The sequence below is a fragment of the Parasteatoda tepidariorum genome, chromosome 5 (assembly GCF_982258835.1).
Source record: "Parasteatoda tepidariorum strain Cologne lab strain chromosome 5, Ptep-v5.0, whole genome shotgun sequence".
Lineage (NCBI taxonomy): Eukaryota > Metazoa > Arthropoda > Arachnida > Araneae > Theridiidae > Parasteatoda > Parasteatoda tepidariorum.
In genome coordinates this window covers 36,682,354-36,701,156 of record NC_141759.1, presented here as the reverse complement: position 1 = coordinate 36,701,156, position 18,803 = coordinate 36,682,354, and the positions used below count along the sequence as shown (strand labels likewise).

Here is an 18,803-nt window from a genome sequence, read left to right as displayed (position 1 = left end):
GTCTAAGGTGCTTGAATTTTTAAAGCTATAAAACTACAAATTTAAATAATTAGTCAGCTGAAATTCAAAGGACTTTTATTAAAAACTAAAATTTCACTTTTTTTACAAACCAACAAAATTATTTTAAATACTGTTTCCGTCTACATGTTGAAACTTGTAATTATTGGAACCTAAAAGGAAAAAAAATATAAATTAGTAAGAAAGTCATACTTACAATAATAGTGGCAGGTCTTAAAATATTAGAAAGTATTTTTTTTTATCATTTAAATTAACTGGATAAAATTAATTTTCCTTTTCAGATAAATATCTTCTGCCATTTCTATTCAATCCTCGTAGCTAAAAAGCATGACATGTATCACAGCCACAAAATAAAATACACTGAAGACAGTATTACCATTAACAAAATTTACAGAAATTCAAATATACAGGGTGTTTATAAAGTCTCGGACCCATTTTGATGTTTAATAACTCATAAAATAATAAAGATAGATTAAAATTAATAACATAAATGGTTAGATAGACTCAAAAACTTTCATGAACCTTGTCAATGAACTTCCACGTGTGCCCCCTTCGTCGCACGGAGAATATCAAGTCGATAGTCAATTTCACGCCAGGTAGCGGCAAAAGCATGTCGGCATCCACAGAGGCTATTGCGGTTGTAATTTTGGTTTTTAGGCCATCAATGTTCGACACGATCCTCCTGTAAACATTGTCCTTTATAAATCCCCAAAGAAAAAAGTCCAGCGGCGTTATATCAGGTGATCTGGGTGGCCAAGGAATTGGACCTCCTCGCCCAATCCATCTTCCTGTAAAATGGTCATTCAAAAAACTACGAACGATGATACCCCAATGAGGTGGTGCACCATCTTGTTGCAAAAAGACATGTGGCTGAAGCTCTTCTAGTTGTGGAAATACGAAGTTTTCCAACATGTCTAAGTATACGACTGATGAGATTGTCTTTTCTGTAAAAAAGAAAGCTACCTCTCGTGAAATTGACTATCGACTTGATATTCTCCGTGCGACGAAGGGGGCACACGTGGAAGTTCATTTACAAGGGTCATGAAACTTTTTGAGTCTATCTAACCATTAATGTTATTAATTTTAATCTATCTTTATTATTTTATGAGTTATTAAACATCAAAATGGGTCTGGGACTTTATAAACACCCTGTATAATTCCAATCTTATTATGCAATTTTAACACTTTTTATTTTTCTATACATCTGTAACAATATGGTACTTGTAAGTTTAATAATTAGATTTCCTTCCCTTTCTTTTTTAAAAATCTTTAAACTCAATAAACCTAGTCTATATTTTTCAACTTTTTGTCAGACTTCATGAAACTAGCAGCTTTTTTTTAAATTTTTGACGCTGATTCTGAAAAGGACTTATGTTATTGTCAATCACATCAGAGTTTCTTAAAAAATAGTTATTTTAATAATTTTTAATCAATGTAATCAAGAATCTACAATCGTTCAATAAATTTAAATTTTAAAGTTATATACCAATTTTTATTCTTTTTTTACACTCAATCGAATAGAGCAAATTACAAGCTGATAAGGAGCATTTATTTTAAAGTTGTGAGTAATTTTATGTGAGGAAAATGTCGAGAGAATGATTTGAAATAATACTTTTAAAATAAGTTGAGTATAATATCTCCTATATAACTTATAATACCGAGCAGAATAAAACTAATAGTTAGATGTTACAAACGCTTGTTTAAATATAAATACACATCCCATAGGATGAAACTCTAAATAATGCATATTACTTTCAACAATAAATGTTTTTATTTGCAATTGATTTTATTCAATTCAGGATTAAAATTGCATACTATACTGACTTATTTCTAAAATATTTAAGATTTCCGAAATTCGCACATTTTTGAAGTAGTGAACCATAAACAGCTGCATGAAAAAGCTCATAACCTTGAAACAAATTGTCATATAAACTTGAAATCGGATTTAATTTCATTCTGCCCAATATTCTAATAAGTAATAACAATCTGCTTAGTAAATAATTAACGTGGGTAAAATGCGAGAAAATAACATGTAGTGAAAATAGCAGTTTTGTGATCAAACATGAAGAAGTGAGCTAGTACAGTTACTAGTTTTCAATTATCAAATATCTAGCAAACTATTGTTATCAACAATTACATAAATTCTATAGTTTATTAGGAGAGATTACTTTTTCTTTTAGGTATAAATTCAGAACTATATCCTAGGGGAAGGCTGAGCAGTAGCTTGCTTGTCTCTTCTTCTGCGCCGCCGCGCATGTGCTATTTACACATGCGCGGCGGCGCATTATATATATATATATATATATATATATATATATATATATATATATATATATATATATATATATATATATATATATATATATATATATATATATATATATATATATATATATATATATATATATATATATATATATATATATATATATATATATATATATATAAACAATAATATAAAGTTTGCAACAAATATCCAAACGATAAGCATACAGCTATAGTAGAATTTCAAAGCAAAATTGCTATTTTAAAAATCTTTCAATTTTCAATGATTTATTTATAAGAAAAATTGTGAACATTTTTCTCAATTAATCAGCGTGCATACTTCTACGTTAAAACATATACATTTAAGCAAAATAAAAAGAATAGTTCTATTTGACTGAACTACAAACAATAAAATATAATGTGAATAACCTGCTGTAACGATTCACCAGTAATGTTACCCAAAACAGTGACGAGAAATATTTCGGTTATTCTCTCTTATTGCTAAGCTTACGACGATAGCCTCTAATAATATCCTCCAACTTAAATTATTTAAGATCAGGACGCGTCGTTAAAACAAAAATAATAAAATTTAAGTTTCAAAATTGAAGCATATTTGATTAAAAGTGATAAAACTAAATTAATAAATGTCAAGCACACTTACCGAATTTCGAATAGACTTTCGATTGTCAACACACACGCCATTTGCCGGCTCGCATGGAACTCTGGGAAGTGAGTTAGTTAATATGAAGTGTACTTTAAGCAACCTTAAAACAAGCTTAGGTATAAATAAAATTACTTCAGCACCTCAATAAATACCTCACTCTCTTTAGTTGAAATAAGGTATATTTTTTTATACCTCATAAATACCTCAATATCGTTAGTAGAAAAAAGGTATATTTTTTATACCTCATAATTACCTCACTCTCGTTAGTTGAAATAAGGTTGATTTTTTTATACCTCATAAATACCTCTTTTGTTACAAGTGTAAGAGAAACAACCTCGTATACCTTAAAAATCATCTTATCAGTCTGGATGATTTTAAGTGAATTTAAAACAACCTCAAAATAAGCTTAGGTATAAATAAAATGACTTCATATACCTCAATAAATACCTTTTTATCGTTAGTTGAAATAAGGTAAAAATTTTTATACCTCAAAAATACCTCTTTTGTTACAAGTGTAAGAAAATAAACCTGGTATACCTTAAAAATCTCCTTATCAGTCTGGTTGATTTGAAGTGAATTTTAAACAACCTCAAAACAAGCTGAAGTATATATAAATCAACCTCGTACACCTTAATTACAACCTTTACGAGGTATAATTTTTATTGCTGTTTTCTCTGCAACCTTAAATATACCTCAAAACAACCTTAATACCTCAAAAATACCTCAAATCAACCTTAAATATACCTTAAATTTTCATAAGGGATAACTAAACTAGTTATGAAAAAAATGTCCCAAAAGGAATATGTTTCCCTATAAAAAACGTAACTAAATCTGATGGAGTTAATATATTATTTCAATTGCTCATCAGAAAAATATTTGAGCTTGCTACGTCCAAGCTACCTTTTGTCGGTATGAGCAGTCTTAAACCTGTAAAAAAAATGCGATTCATAAGTTTTGTATTAATAGATATATTTTGTATTAATTAAAAAGTATAAGAATTGATATTTTTTTAATGCTGAAAAGAATTTTATTAAATAATCTTATTGCATCCCTTTCTGCAACATTTGTCTTGAAACATTTTTGAATTATTCCCTGAATTATAGAAAAAAATTTAAAAAATCATAGCATACCCATAGAACTATGCAATAAATTTGGACTTTTTTTGACCGTTAGATAAAACTATGTGATTCTGTTTAAATAAAATATGCTTGATACACATATCCAAACCAAAATGATGAATCTTGTTTTTGCAGTAGAAAACAACAATTTGAAAATTCTACTTATCATTATATTGCCCCAAGTCTTTCATTTCTGATAATATTTTTCAATTATTGTATAATATCTTTTTTCTTTATTTATTAGAAAATGAAATACAAAGTCCATATTTTGGTGCATCAGAATGGCAAGAAAACAAAAAGAAGTAAATTGTATTATTTTATAAGTTTAAGTTAACCTAAGACATAGATACAAAGTAAACAAAATAAAAAACAGGTTATTTTAAAATTATTTTCTGTTCAAATAAAGTTATTATAGATATAGATCTAAAAGAAGTGAAATACATCTTAAATAAGAATTAAAAAAGACATTAATGCAGCTATATATTTTTTTTAAGTCATTTTATGTTGTCTGGCACACAAAAATTTTAGCTTCTGCGGGACATAAGTAGAAAGCTTCTTAACTTTATATTACTGAAGCTTAAGAGTCTTCAATTTTTCGATTTTGTGAATTGTGTGCTAGGTTTAGTGAAAAATTAGGAAATTTTTGTTTGCCAGTGGCCAGTTGTAGCATTTTTAATAATGGCTGCGTTTTAAAAAAATCTGGTCACTTTAAACGATTAAGAAAATTGTTGAAATTAATAATGTAAGGATTTTTTAGGTAATCTTGTATTGTACTGCTAGATAATCTTTTAAATAATTTTTTCAAAATAGGGTAAACATTACAAGGTTCATTTCTAAAATGAAGAACAATTTTAAGAAACAAATAATTTTCAGAATATTATAAAATATTTATAAAAATTTCATATTTATTAAAAAAAAATAGTCAGAAAACTCACAAGGGGTTGATTTTCGCTCCGAAAAGTGGTGTTCGGGTGGCAATTGGCATATAATTTTAACGCCAGTTATTATATTTAGTCGCTTTGTAGCCGGCGGAGGCCGTTAATTTTTTTCCTAAGGATTACAGTAAGAAACAAAGTTTCTTAAATCTCTTGGTGATGGGGCAGAAAAATATATAAATATACTTGTAAATTAATTTCATTAAAATGTATGAAAAAACATAATACTCAAGTAGTGCTTTTGATGGCTATGAAATTAAACAATAATTCTCTTAACTTTAACCTGACTCTAAAGGCCTGGTTTCTTAGGACAGGACGCCGTCAGCTGGAAATCAGCGCTAACCTCTGATTGGTCCATTTGTGAGTTTGATAGTATACGTCATTGTACGCTCATCTTGAACTACAATTACCGTCCAACTCAACTGCAGTTGGATTACAGCGTGACGTTAACCACAGAAGCAATGGCGGACAACATCCAACTGCACATTGAAATCAGCCAAGATTTTGATTTTGACATTAAACATAGCTTCTTCATTAAACATAGCACTCTTCATTTAGCTCAGCTATAATGTGTTTTTTCTTGGACAAGGTCATTATTTGTTCTCTAAAACACTGGTCGACAATAACAAAATCAGTACAAATTCAAAATAAATATTTGTTTACGTTATTAACGCATGCGCAATGAGAGATAATGCCTGCGTTGGACCGACTGCTCATGCTGAGCTAACAAAAAAGTATTCTTTTGGCGTCAGATCTAGGTCAACTTTCCGCTGACGCCCAGATAAGGCGCTTGTCCTAAGAAACCAGACCTTAAGTTTTATTTCACTGCCACGAAAAAACTACTGTTTTTTCGAAAAGCGTAAAATTCGGCAGCTATGTAATAAAAGCATATTATTGAAAATTGAATTAACAGTTTTGTGGAAGAAGAAATAATGGCACGTATTTCTTCTTCAGCAATGTAATAATGGCAGATATGTAATAACAGCATACAATAAATATTAAAGAACAGTTTCGTGGAAGAAGAAGAAATAAGTTACATTTTTTAAGAAATCGGGATTTCCTGAATTTTCTTTAATTTTGCTCAGATTAAAATATGCAACATTGATTTTTTTTTTTGTCAAGTCATTGAATTTCAGATATCTCAGTGGATGGGGTCACTAAACTACAGTCTGAGTGTGTTTGAGGGGGAGGAAGGTATATCGACATAAAGTCAACAACCTCAGAAAAGCTATCTTTTTTTGAAATATACTAAGTGGGAATACGCTTAAAAAGATTTTAATAATATTTATGAAGAAGAAAAAATCTTCAATACATTATACGGGGTGCATAACGTTTTTAAAAGTGCTTAAAGGTGCTTTTTTCATTGGGTGTTTTTAAAAAGTGCTTAATTTTCCCTTTTTCAAAATGAGATTTTTCCTTTACTACGTTGATTTTCGCTTCAAATTATGCAAAAAGACTCAGTTCACATTGTTCTATTCATTATTTCATAATTAATTCAACCCCAGTCTATTTCGCGTATAGTCAGCCCGTAGCGTATGAAAACGCTATTCGTTTCACATGATTCAAAATTTCATGATTTTTGACAATTGTCAAAAACAATGCCAAAAGTGTTTTTTTTTTTTTGACATGAAGGTTAAAACAAGATAAAACCGTCAATTGTCAAAAACCTTCCCACCCTGCCTAATTATGATATTTTTTTCAAGTGCTTAAAAATATTTTTGAGTGCTTAAAAGGTGCTTATTTTTTGTTGAATAATTTGGCTACGCACCCTGTTATAATGTCAGCTAGGACCTGCTTTTGATATTCTCCAAACTTCTCTCTCGCAGAGTAGCTGTCACCAAACAGTGTTTCGTGGTATTTTAGTGGTCCGTGAAAGAACTGTTAACAAACAAGGTGTTTTGCTTTGGATTCAGTTAAATTTCTTGCCTTCCCACTAACGTGAAGTCACACATATTGAATATTATTAATTTTATTATACTTATTAAGTAAACTTTAACTATACGTTATCAACGTTTACATATTTTTCGCCTCCTCGATAGTCATGTTAAATAAAAATTTTATTAACAATATACATTGAGTTTAACTGAAAATCTTTAATGACTTTTAAATTAGTACAAATTTTAAAAATCTCTGTTACACGTCAATTCTGTTCTAAGATGGTAGTTTTGGATACTGGGTGGTGGATATTAGTTTCTGCTTGGTGGTCCGTGAGCTTCAAAAAATTGAGTGTCGCTGCTGTTAAGTCCATGCTTTAAAATCCTCATTACTATTATTATAATCAATATTTTCTGTTAAGTTTTGTTGCTGTATTATCGATTATTTTCGTTGGAGAAAGGAAAAATTAGGGTAGTTAAACCTGACTATAACTGCTGTTATTGATTATTTTGTTATTATGACTATTATTAATTGTTTTTATAATTACATTATTGTAATTTCTTTTATTATATTTTGTTAATATTATAATTAGATTTAAAATTTTAAAAAGCATTGTTAGAAGTTTACTAAAAATGTTAATGTGGTATACCATACTTGAAATATACAATTTAAAATTTTAAAGATTTCTTTAATAAAAGTTTACATAAAATATTTTATTAGTATATAAATTTACTGTCACTTGGAGATTGAAATGTATCTTATTAATAGCGAATTTTATTTCACGTATTATTTTAAAATTATTAAAGAAACAGGTTATAGAGATTTCTTTTTTGAAGATGAAGTAAAATTTTCGATTTTAAACATAAAAATAGTGCTTGAAAATTTATCTAACTTGAAACTGCTTGTTATTTATTCTTTGTGCGTAGCCAAACTTAAAACCACTGAGGATATTTCTTTATTTTTAGTGCGACCCAAAAAGAAAGAGATCGTATGCGTCTCATGAGATATGGTTATCCACCGCTTTGGAAAATGATTTATTGGATGTGGAGTGCTCCGATTACTAAGTTTTGGGTCTCTCATGTAATTAATATGCATTTATCTGTATTGGTTTGTTATGTACAAAACTTTTAGTTATTCTGAGGTGACTTTAAACTTAAACTAATCATTGAAAATATTGTATAAGTGTCCGCTTCAAGCAAAAGAAAGGCATTCTTCTTCATTGTTAACTAACAGAGAATTACTTAAAAGCAATTTCGTTATTTATTCAATGACTAATTAATGTTTTTAAATATTTTTTGTTTTATGTTCTGAAATATGTACTATTGAATCTAGATGACAAATTTCGAATTTTAAGATTGTAAATACTTTTAAAATTTTTTGAACTTTTCAAAATTTAAGTCTTAAAACTACTTTTAACCTTTGGTCTTTGACTCAAATGAGACACTGGTGCCCTTTTATATATTTGTTCTGACGCTCTTATTACAAGCAAAAGCGTATTTTAGAATTTTTTTTAACTATAAAAAACAGTCTATTACTTATCAAAAAAAATCTGTTTGATTATCGGAATTATAGTTGTACTGAAATAAAAAATCCGAAAAACGTAGTTTAATTTTTTTTAAAAATTTATATTCAAAAATTTAAATATAATTGATTTCATAAAATTCATTTACAAAATCAATTTCAATGATGAATAACTGTTTCTCTTAGATCTAAATTTCTGCAAATATAAGTGCGAATTTGAAAGGTTTTTTGTTTGGAAGTGAGCCGTGTTTGGAATAATGCAGAAAAATACACCAATGTTTTATGTAGCATTTTATAACAATAAATTATTAAAATACTAAATTTAATATTTTTCACTTATTTTGACCTTAATTGATACAAAACAATGAAAAAAGTTTGAAAAATATGTTAAATAAAAATTTTTCGACAAAGGAATAAAATATAAAAATTCATAACTAGGTTAACTATATTTCACGTTTACTGGAATTTAACTAGGTTCAATGAATGAAACGAAAAATATTAAAAAATATTTGTTAGTTACTTAATAAATTAGAAAATTGTTTTCATACAATTCACTGCTAGGTTTGTTAACATGGAGAAAATAGAATTCCATATGACTCTGAAGGAGACCCTTAACAATGTTAAAAAATGGTAAAACTTGCAATAGCGTTTAGACAGAAACTTTATTTAATGCTTCTTTCATATACATAAATGCTTAAGAATTAAAATGCTAAATTAAAGGGCATTCTATAATGACCACCCTTAGAATAAATTTTTATAATGCTTGCAAAAATGAAGTAAAAAAAGCATATTATGATTCACAAATCAGTATTTAGGTGTGAGAAAATAAATGTGACTATGACCAAACACTATTGCTTTGAATAAGAGCAGGAGAGGTTTTAAAATCACCAAAACCCAATTAATTTAAGGAGAAAACTTTTAAGCGGCTTCTGGCGAATGCATTCTTGTCCCACTATACGGATAAGCAACGCTTTTTGATGATTTTATTTCACCCTTTGCTCTCTCTGATCTCAATTATACTTTTTTTTAAAGTTTTAAAAGTTTTTTTTTTTGTCTCTTATTCTTTCATTTTCTGATCCTTAACATGCATAGTTTACTTTAACTTCACTAAAAATGCTCCTTAAGGGTGGTTGTTACGGGATATACTGCATTGTAACAATAAATGACACTAATTAAATTTGGACGCATATTTTTTTGACAGCTGAAAAATTTAGTAATGTAAAAATTGAGTTATTCATACAAAAGAATTATTATTTTTTCGGGTTTGTAACTTTTCTTAATGTTCATATTACAGTTTCATATCCATAATGTTCCTCTTATTGTTTCATAATTATTTTTAGATTTTCTACATTCTGTACCTGATAGTTTTTAGTTTGGCTGTCATTTGGCCATCTTGTGGAAACACGACACTAGATTTAGCAGTTTGTATTTGGACAAGTTTAATAGCCTTTGATTCTATGCATCGACTTTATGCTTTGCAAAAGGTTAGTTTAAAGCAAATTGGTTTAATTGCAGTCACGTTTTTATTATGCTGTGATATTTTAATACAGATACGTTTTTAGTTTACGCAGATTCGGTTTAATGCCGATATAATTTTAGTTTAAGAAAATGCATTTTAATGTAGGTGCATTTTAATGCAGATTCGTTAAAGCCTTGTGCCATCTCATATTTTTAAGTTGTTTAAAATTGTTAAAAGAAACTAAATTTTAACTAAATTATTTAATAAGAAAAATAAAAAGATCGCAGTTTTATTTAAAGTTATTCATAACTGAAAGAAAAATAAATAATATTTTTCTTGTGTTATCAAAATGAAAATATCTTTTAACTATTGTTCTTGTTTCATTTGTAAGAAATTGTTAAGCTTTATTTCGATTCTTATTTCTATACACAATAATACACGTGATAGATAAGGAACCGTTTGGTGATTTATAAGTTAGTTTTTAAAATATTCCTCACTATGACCACTCCCGGACCATGCGCATTCATTTTATTTTATTTTTTGACCAGTGTTGAACAGCCAACCCCATTCTGAATTTACGACTATGAATGCCCAACTCCGTAGCCATATAATTTTGAATTGAACCCAGAAGACAAGAGAGCACTTGGATCAATCATGGGGACAAACTAGCCTTCATTTAGGACTTTTAAATTAAACTGTCCCCCGCATTTGCGTTATGTAAAGGAAAACCACCATCGGCTATCCCAACGGTGAGTGAATTTTAACCCATGATACGTCTATAGTTCGTTCACCAGGAGTTGGCACTTGGCTCCACCTTCTCGAACGAAGAGTTCATTTCAACGCGGGAGTAAGAGGAGAAACGTCTCCGCGCTTGAAATTCAGACAACCCTTAAAGCGCGCCAAACGCAAACAGTGAATTTTTTTTTGGTCACTTACTACGCTTTATAAATCTGCTATTATACCTTTCGCTAATCTAGTTAATTAAAAATATTTTAAATTTAAAAACTGCTGTTTTCCCAGCAAAATGTCTTAAAAAGGATTAACTATTAACTCAAAAGCGAAAAATATAATCGAATATATGAAATATTTAATGTTAAAAAAATGCACATAAGGAATGCGAAATAAATATTTGTGTCATACGATCGCCAAATAGCAACCTTGTTCAGGATTGTTCACATCCTTCTCCCAAAAATAGCGAAATAGTATCGTTGGATACCACGTGATGAAGGCGGAGTCAAGTGCCAACTCCTGGTGAACGAACTATACTACTGAGAAAATTTTATGTCAGCGGTGTGATCTGGGCTCAGAATTTGTATTGAATAACCGACAATGTTCCTCTTATTTAACTATGTTTCTCCACTGGGATTCGAACCTGGGTCATCTCTTTGGGACGTGAGAGCAGTATTCCCTGAGTCACCGCAGCTAGTGCTCATTCATTGGAAAAATATCTTTGTTTCGAATTTCTAAATCTATTTAAATGACTGCAATTGAAACTAAACGATGAAAATGTCCTTTTTGCTCGTTTAGTTTTAATTATAGTCTAAAATAGCCATCACTTAATAATGAAAAAGATTTAACGCATTTTCGATATTTTTTTTAATAATTTGGTAAAGGGTTAAGGAAAAAATCGCCAAAGATAAAGCAGTTTTCAAAATTGGTTTTATTGTAAGAATATTAATTTTGGGAGGACTATTTTTTGCATTCATTTTGCAATTTTTGGAATAAAATTACGCATAGAAATAATTGGGAACAAAATTACTTTTTATATATCCATAGGTATTCGAATTACGTACATATCTTTCCTAGTATTAAAAGTAGATAATACTTAATTGGATTAAAAGTATTTTTAGTAGTTAGTCTAATTGTTTTGACAGCAAATTATTATTTTTCAGGCTTTTCCGAATACTAAACTATTTTACGGCTGTCTTGAGATATTGTATATGATATTGTTTGTAATATTTTATGCCACACTTCGGATAACACCTTGGAAAGATCCTTACGTTGGAAAAGTTCTTATATGTATAGGATTGATATGGTTTTTCTATCGAATGATTTTCATCTATCTTCCTATATCTTCAACATTGGGACCTTTGCTTTATAGAGTCAAATATATGGTAAGAATTCTCCTCCCTCAGTTATGTACGAATGAAACACACTTACTTTACAACACTTCACACTTACAAACGCGTACAAAGTATATTTTTTATAATATAGATGAAGTGTCCCTGGTTTACATAGGTAATGACTAAACCATTCAATGATTTTCCGCTCTTTTTAAATTCACTGACTTGCGTATCAACCACATTTTTTTAATAACTATAAACTTTCAAGTTTAATTGTGCATATTAGTAACAACGTTTGTACACTTTTTGTGCTATTTGTCAATTCATTTTCTTTTTATGTTCAAAAAATATTTATTATGGCGTTTATTATTAACATTATAAAAATAACTTGTTAAAAGCAAAGGCTCATTCAGATTTTCCCTCAATTTATATTCATTTTTTTAAAAAGAAAAAGTGGGAAAATTATGAGTGGTTTTTGAAAAACGATCTCTAAAATACTGTGTACCTTTTTTACATTATAAATGTTCAGCTTTGTCAACTGCTCCCTTTTCTGCGAAGTATTTTATAAAGTGACGATTTTAAAGATAGAAGATAATAGAAATGCAAATTGCATAATTTTGCTCTATTTTGCTAACTATTTTGTTGCCTATTTTGTTTGTTCTATTTTGGCAAGTTAACTATATTAAAGTGGCATACATATTTTATAATTACGTTGAAATTACACTCTGGAACAGTTTTTATTCTGTTGCTTTTGCTTGAAATTTTTTAACGAATCTTAGATACTTTCGTAACGTTGATTTCAAATTTGCAATCTGTTTCTCTTTCCATGCAACAGTCTGTTTTTTAAATGACATTTTTAGTCTATTTTTTTATCAAAATGTACAAGTTAAAAACATTATAATTAATTGGGCGTTGCATAAATGTCGCCTTCTCATACTTTTAGTTGAGTTGGGGCATATTTTCAGGATTAAAACTGCATTGGAACCCTTGCCTGAAAATATCAACATACACCGCTAAGCGTGCTTCTCTATTATAAACTGTTATTCGTGAGCTTATGAACAAGTTATATTGGGAAGCACCCCCAGCCACGTATGTCGAGATTTCCGGGCATAAATTCGTATGCAATTTTTAACTTGTTCGACTAAAAACATTTCGACTAAATATAAACTAGAAATATTATTTTTAAAAATAAAAAGTCTGTAGCTTTAGCAGCAAAAATGTTTTCATATTCAAAATTCCCATATTTGAATTAGGCAAGATCAAATCTATAAAGGCATAAAAAGATTTGTTCCCCAGTGTTATTCGAATATCGCGGAGGACTAAATACCTTTTAGTCGACTTTTTTAAACAAAGAATCGTAAATTTTTAGAGTTACCATAGGAAAAAAGGTCAGAAAACTAAAAAGGTTGATATTTATAATAATTCTCGAAAAATAATAAAAACATTAAAACTTCTAAAAAATATATAAAGATAAAAATCTCATTCTTCACATATCTGAGACTTTTTTTGCGTATAAATATTTCACCATTTCTATATCGGATGGTATAAAAATGATGAATCTTATCTTTTGTAAAATAACAAACAATAATCAAATTTCTTTTTAATGCAGATCACAATTGACTTTATCAACTTTATGAAACTATCAGCTTTAATAATAATAGCAAATGCCATTGCAATGCAAGCTATATTATACCCTGATTATCCTTTGGATTTTGAAATGTTCAGAAAATCTTTTCATAAAGCATTTATTAGTTTTTTTGTGACACCAGTCGAGGAACTTAGAGGTAAGACATATTTCTCATTTATTAACTTACTGAAAGCTTAACTTACTTATTGCTCGAAAAACTCCCGCTGTGAATCTTATAAGGAAATGAGAAGAAACTTGGTTGTAAAAACTATTGGCTTCCTAGCTTGTTTTCAAAGAAGGGGATAAAACATCCATGAATTCCATAACTAAATCATGAGTACCATCTATGAATCGATATAAAATATAAACGGGACTATTTCATATCTGAGAAAAAGTAAACAGTGGTGAATAGATTATATTACAAGCTTTGTAATTTTAGCTTTCACTTGAGTTCTAAAAATATCAGGTATATAAACTATTTTAATCTGTTATAACTATAAGAAGTCATGGTAGTTATAAATATTTTACTACAAACGGAAAGAAGATGTTTTAACGTTTTATTGATATTTATCATTTACATAGGATTGTAAGCTATAACACTTATTTATTCAAATATAAAATATACAGAGATTGCAACTTGCTCCGGACAGCAAATATATATTTTAAAGTGGTAGTTTATCAATTGTGATTCTTGGTTTATTAAATTCAATTTTGTAGATTTTTATCCACCACTATTTCTAAAGATGACGCCCGGTGGCTGAGCGGTAGCGCTTCGCGCGGTCGTGCCACAGGTCCCTGGTTCAATCCTGGGGCCGGGCAAGGTTGGCTCAGCCTTTCATCCCTTCAGTGGGTAGATAAATGAGTACCAAGCATGCTTGGGAACTAAACACTGGGGGTTCCGCGTTCGGCTGACCACCTGACCGGAACATCTGCTCCTGCACACCAGAGCCCAAGGTCAAGAAAACTGAGATGGGCACAGTAGGCCTTGGCCCTCTATGGGCTGTCGCGCCACTGAGTTTAGTTTATTTCTAAACATATGGTTTATAAAATTATCCATTTTATAGTACTTATGTCATGCTATACCTTCTAAAAAGCAAGCAAAAATAGTCAAATATTTCCAAAATTTACTTTGTAGTTATTTACCGTTTTTCTTTTAATTATTTTGGCTTGTTCGGAGCATTTGGCATCTCTGAATATAGCCTTTTTCTATGGAACAAAAGCTCAGTATATCAAAATTGTCCACCAAACGAAAAGACAATGTTCTAAAGTGTGTTTTTTTTACATTAAAAAAAATTATTTTTTTAGCCGGTTTTTTTCAAAAAATCTGTGATCTAAGGGGTTAATTATTGTCAGTTCTTCAGGGAGAGCGGGAAATTAATTATTTCTGTCAGTTCAGGGCAATGCTGGCAAGTAAAAATAGTATATCATGTGATCCAGTTTTTAAGAAATATTTAATGCGTTATTATTAAAAGATGAAGATATAAACACCGGAGAAAGTATCTGCGGACATTAATTAAAATTTTTTAAAAAGAATATTGGATTAGTTTTGATTTATCTAACTATTTATTTATCTGAAATTTGGTATTTTAATATTTTTTTAAAACATTTTTGCAATTTCTTTTATTTGTCTCCATTGCTTAATCCTTTGCACTTGAGAGGTACTTGGTCACGACTGCTACCACTTTAAACGCTGAATTTTTACAGCTGAATCACTTTAATTAGTGGCCACCAGTTAATTATATGGTAAGTGAGCAAATATTGAGTTTTTTTAACGTTGAAAGAAACCCGATCTGGAAGAATTGAAGGAACCATTTTCAAGATTGTCAAAATTTTATTTTAAGTTTATGACACTCCGGTCAAACTCCAGTATCTTCCAAATTTTTCAAGAACTAGATTATAGTCATTAATTTAAAAAAAATTTCATTTGTTTATTAATTAATGACATAAAAGCAAAAAGCAAAAGGAAATAGTTTTGTTTATTAATTTTTCCAATTTTACGTTTCCTTTCGTAGACAAAGAAACTCCAAAGGTGCGTTTATAGTTTCCTTGGTAAAGAAATTTTTCATAAATAAATGTTATATGTTAAAAAGACAAATTCAGGATTAGAATAGCCTCTCTCTTTTTCCAATGGAAGTTTTATCTTCATAATTTTATGATCAACGTCGTGATGTTGGCCCTGCGCACCTACTGCCTTTACTTATCGTATATGCTGGTCCCCTTCGAGGAAATGCCGGACGGGCTTCAAATCGCTGAAAGGAATCAGAACCTAGTTCTTCCCAACGACAACTCAGTGTTTGAATTACAGTGACATTGCGGTTTTGAAATCAACGTATGGTCTGTCTTCTTTCTTGAGCATTAAATTATTATGTGTCCTACAGAATTTTGAACTTATAACTTAAAATTCGTTGCTATAAGAAAAACAAATTGCGTTCTTTTCGTTGTTCATTAAGTCGCAAATTAAAATGTAGACTAGACTGTGCCATAGACGATGTTTTGCAGTTGATATTCATGAAGGATTAAAGCCCTGATCATATGATTTTCTTTTCCTTTAATAGGGACAGAACAACACTGCAGTCTGTTGGAGCCAAGTTCTGAATCAGTTGAAACGTGTCTAGCAAGTAATTGTGAGTATCATCAAGCGCTCTACAATTACAATTGTTTTGTAACTTTTCAAATAATGTGATTTAGAACTAATTAGAAAGAAAAAAAACTATCCCCGTTATTCTACCACGTTTTGTAAACTGAATGTCCGTTGCCAAATTATTATATAAAATTCTTATATCAACATTATTTTTCAAAAGTTTTTCTGTATTCTACTTCGTCATTAGGTTAACACCCCATAAAATTTATAGTTGGTCCACTAAGAATCTTTAGGAAAATCAGCTTGTCGTGGGGTGTGGTTGAAGGAAGAGCCATGAGGTGAAGATCATCCGCCAACTGCTTGTGCTAGATGTGGTATATCACCATTCAAATGAAAAACACAGATTTTTGTAGACGAAGAAGTTCATTCAGCATCTTTACTTTATTTCGGTTTTTAAGAACATGTTCATTTCAGTATACGGCTCATCAATTCACAAAAGCCTAAATCCACCACGTGGATGCTGGATCCTCCCTGTGTGCTCCAGGGAGTAGATAGTAATTTAAATTTAAGTCATTGAAATAATAATTGTTTTCTTGCTGAATTACATGATGCATCAAATAAATAATTAGAAGATAAGGAAAAACTTATTATGGTAAAAATCAACGATTAAACTCTAGAGCACACAGGGGGATAAAAAACAAAAATTATCCTGCTGCTTAAGAAAGCAACCAACTGCTCGAGATCCACGGGGAATACTGGTCTATCTCCAAAAGATAGCGTCCCCTCCTTAGCGGTTGCAAGAATCTCTAAAGACGAGCTATGAGTCGAGCCCTAGAGATCCTGCAAAGGCAATGAAGAGGGCGCTCCTGTTGGAGACAGCCCAGTATGAAAAGTAAATATTGTGGTGATCCCATGATCACACCACACAGCTGAAGAGTTGAGATAGCCATCCACTCCAACAATAGAGAACCTTCTTACTGTTTCTTAACCTATACAGTACTACGCAATATTTTGTAGTGATATCAATCAAAAGTAATTTATTATCTCTTTATAGGATCATTTTTTTCTAATGTTATTTTAAAATATTCTTGCGGTTGAGATCGATTTATAAGAATAAATTAATTAAGTTTATTTGATTTATAATTAATTTTTAATTAATTAATATAAAGAAATTTATTTGATTTTTATTACCATCTTTTTTGGTGGGAAACTGAATTGGATTTTTAAAATTTGTATAAATAAAAAGCAATGTTTTGTACTTATATGTACACGTTTGTCAGTGCTTATAGACAGACAATGGGTTTGATCTTACTTATTTATTTAGTCTGAATCGTAGGAGATCGAAATCAAATTAATAGAACTAATAGTTTTAAAGTTATAAAAGTTAATATGATTTAATTTATAAAAAGTACAGTTTCTGACTTTCACCCATTTATGCATCTATATTTTTATCTTAGCATCCCAAACTGAACACGGGATCCAATACTTTGAGTGCTTACATTACAATATCAAAAATGTAAATAGTTATGAGTTTAAATTCATGTTGCTAAAATATACAATTTAAATTACATATACTATTCGCTTTATCGGCCCAAATATTAATTCAGTGTAAAATAGTGCATCGGAAATATAACAGCTCAAAATAAGATATTAAATATTTCTGAAATTATTAATAATAAACAGGTTTTGATTTTACTTGACTTGGTTTTATTTCATTTCATGAATCCTTTAAAATCCATTGAATCTATGACTTTGTATTGCAATGTACTGTACTATTTATCCATAAAAACTTTGAAAACTTTTTATCTAGAAGTCGTGTATCGACATGGGTGCGGTTTTGCCCTACATATGTTTATTTTTTTAGGTATTTTTCATTAGTATGTAAACATAGAAATATATATCATTGTGATTCACTGTTGATACTAATAGAATTTGAAGGTCTAAGCCTAAATAAATTGCCGTTTTTTGAAGATTTTCAAATGACCTTCTACCTTCAATGCAAAGGTCCATTGAAAGTTGTTATATCGTATTAATTAGAGTAAACTTAGTAGAACTTAAAATAATGGTCAATACTACCATTTACTAGTTTCACAAATAGTATAGCCATTTTTAAACCGATATATTCTTCTCAAATTTTAGCGGATTTTTAGTTTTGACCCCTCAAAAATAAAAACAGATTTTTTCAAAAATAAAAACACACGTGTCTAATAATTTTACATGAAGAACATATTCTGAAAATTTCAAGGATCTGTATCCAAACCTGACTGATTTGGCAGATTTTTAAAGAAACTGGTTCTTAATTATCAGTATCTTTTTACTTACTTTTTTAGACTATAAAAAATTAGAAAATAAATTAAAATTTAAAAAAAAGTTTAATTCAAATTTCGTGTTTTGTTATATTATTGTATTAAAAATATCAAGATTGAAAAAAAAAACATTTAAAAATGAGTAGCAGCAACTACCGAAAAATAAAAATAAAAAATCTATTGAAAAATATCATGGATTGACAAAAAATCGGCGGAAATAAAGCAAGTCAAAGGTGATGATTAAAATGCCTGATTCCAAAATTGCAAATTGTTATAATACCGGATTTAAAATATCAGGAAAGCTCAACAATGACTATTAAAAGAGCGATTAAAAAAAATTATCAAATTTACTGTGAAATTGACACAAATAA

At 29.5% G+C, this 18,803-nt stretch overlaps 1 protein-coding gene across 2 annotated transcripts in view; it reads left to right on the top strand.

The window, feature by feature from the left end:
- Window positions 1-18,803, top strand: part of LOC107452431 (protein ced-11) — a 76,711-nt gene that overhangs the window by 29,713 nt on the left and 28,195 nt on the right. Inside the window, exons 13-18 of one of the 2 annotated variants that reach the window (XM_043050967.3) lie at window positions 4,310-4,367; window positions 7,841-7,955; window positions 9,737-9,880; window positions 11,748-11,969; window positions 13,528-13,702; window positions 16,101-16,169. In XM_043050967.3, coding sequence (XP_042906901.3) covers window positions 4,310-4,367; window positions 7,841-7,955; window positions 9,737-9,880; window positions 11,748-11,969; window positions 13,528-13,702; window positions 16,101-16,169 — 783 coding nt within the window. The remainder of the gene's footprint in view (window positions 1-4,309; window positions 4,368-7,840; window positions 7,956-9,736; window positions 9,881-11,747; window positions 11,970-13,527; window positions 13,703-16,100; window positions 16,170-18,803) is intronic. The other variant, XM_071185639.2, reaches the window with a different exon arrangement.